The sequence below is a fragment of the Penaeus monodon genome, chromosome 15 (genome assembly GCF_015228065.2).
Source record: "Penaeus monodon isolate SGIC_2016 chromosome 15, NSTDA_Pmon_1, whole genome shotgun sequence".
Lineage (NCBI taxonomy): Eukaryota > Metazoa > Arthropoda > Malacostraca > Decapoda > Penaeidae > Penaeus > Penaeus monodon.
In genome coordinates, this window is record NC_051400.1 from 38,063,869 (window position 1) to 38,064,388 (window position 520).

The window sequence follows — 520 nt, forward strand, 5'->3', positions numbered from 1 at the left end:
GTACCCCCATTCCTATACTCAACAACACGTCCTTAAGAAACCAACAACGTAACATCTCCTCTGTCTCCCCCTTCCTCCACTGCAACCAACCTCTCGCTCTTCCAGATAACAACTGTGCCCTCAACTACAAAACCGGCTGGTGGTACAACACCTGCGGCTTGTTCACGCCAGGGTACCTCTTGGCCTCTGGTATTATCCAGACTCACTGCCCTTATCTCGCCAATGGGAAGAAGGTCAACATCGAAGCCAGGAAACTGCAGCTGAAAATTAGGCCCAAAGTGTGCGGGAAAAGGGAGCACTCGGCTCATTTCAACACGCACACGTGCAAGGAATATAATTTTTCCCCATGAGTTTTGATTTCTATTGTTTTTGATTTGTAATAAGAAAAAGAAAAGAAGGGAAAAAAATCTGGGTGAGTTTCATTTTGATAATTTGCAGATTATTTTCCACCCTAAAAGAGGTGATTTTCATGGATGTGTGTAATATCGCCTGCTTGACTTATGTCCGAGTTAATAAATTT

The 520-nt window shown here is 43.7% G+C and overlaps 1 protein-coding gene across 2 annotated transcripts in view; it reads left to right on the forward strand.

Moving 5' to 3' along the window:
- LOC119582019 (ficolin-2-like) overlaps nucleotides 1-409 on the forward strand; it is a gene marked incomplete at its 5' end in the record, with an annotated part of 5,932 nt that extends 5,523 nt beyond the window's left edge. For both annotated transcript variants that reach the window (XM_037930220.1, XM_037930221.1), the window contains 1 exon segment: nucleotides 106-409. In XM_037930220.1, the coding sequence (XP_037786148.1) occupies nucleotides 106-350 (245 nt within the window). In that variant the 3' untranslated portion in view covers nucleotides 351-409.
- Nucleotides 410-520: the final 111 nt, after the last annotated feature.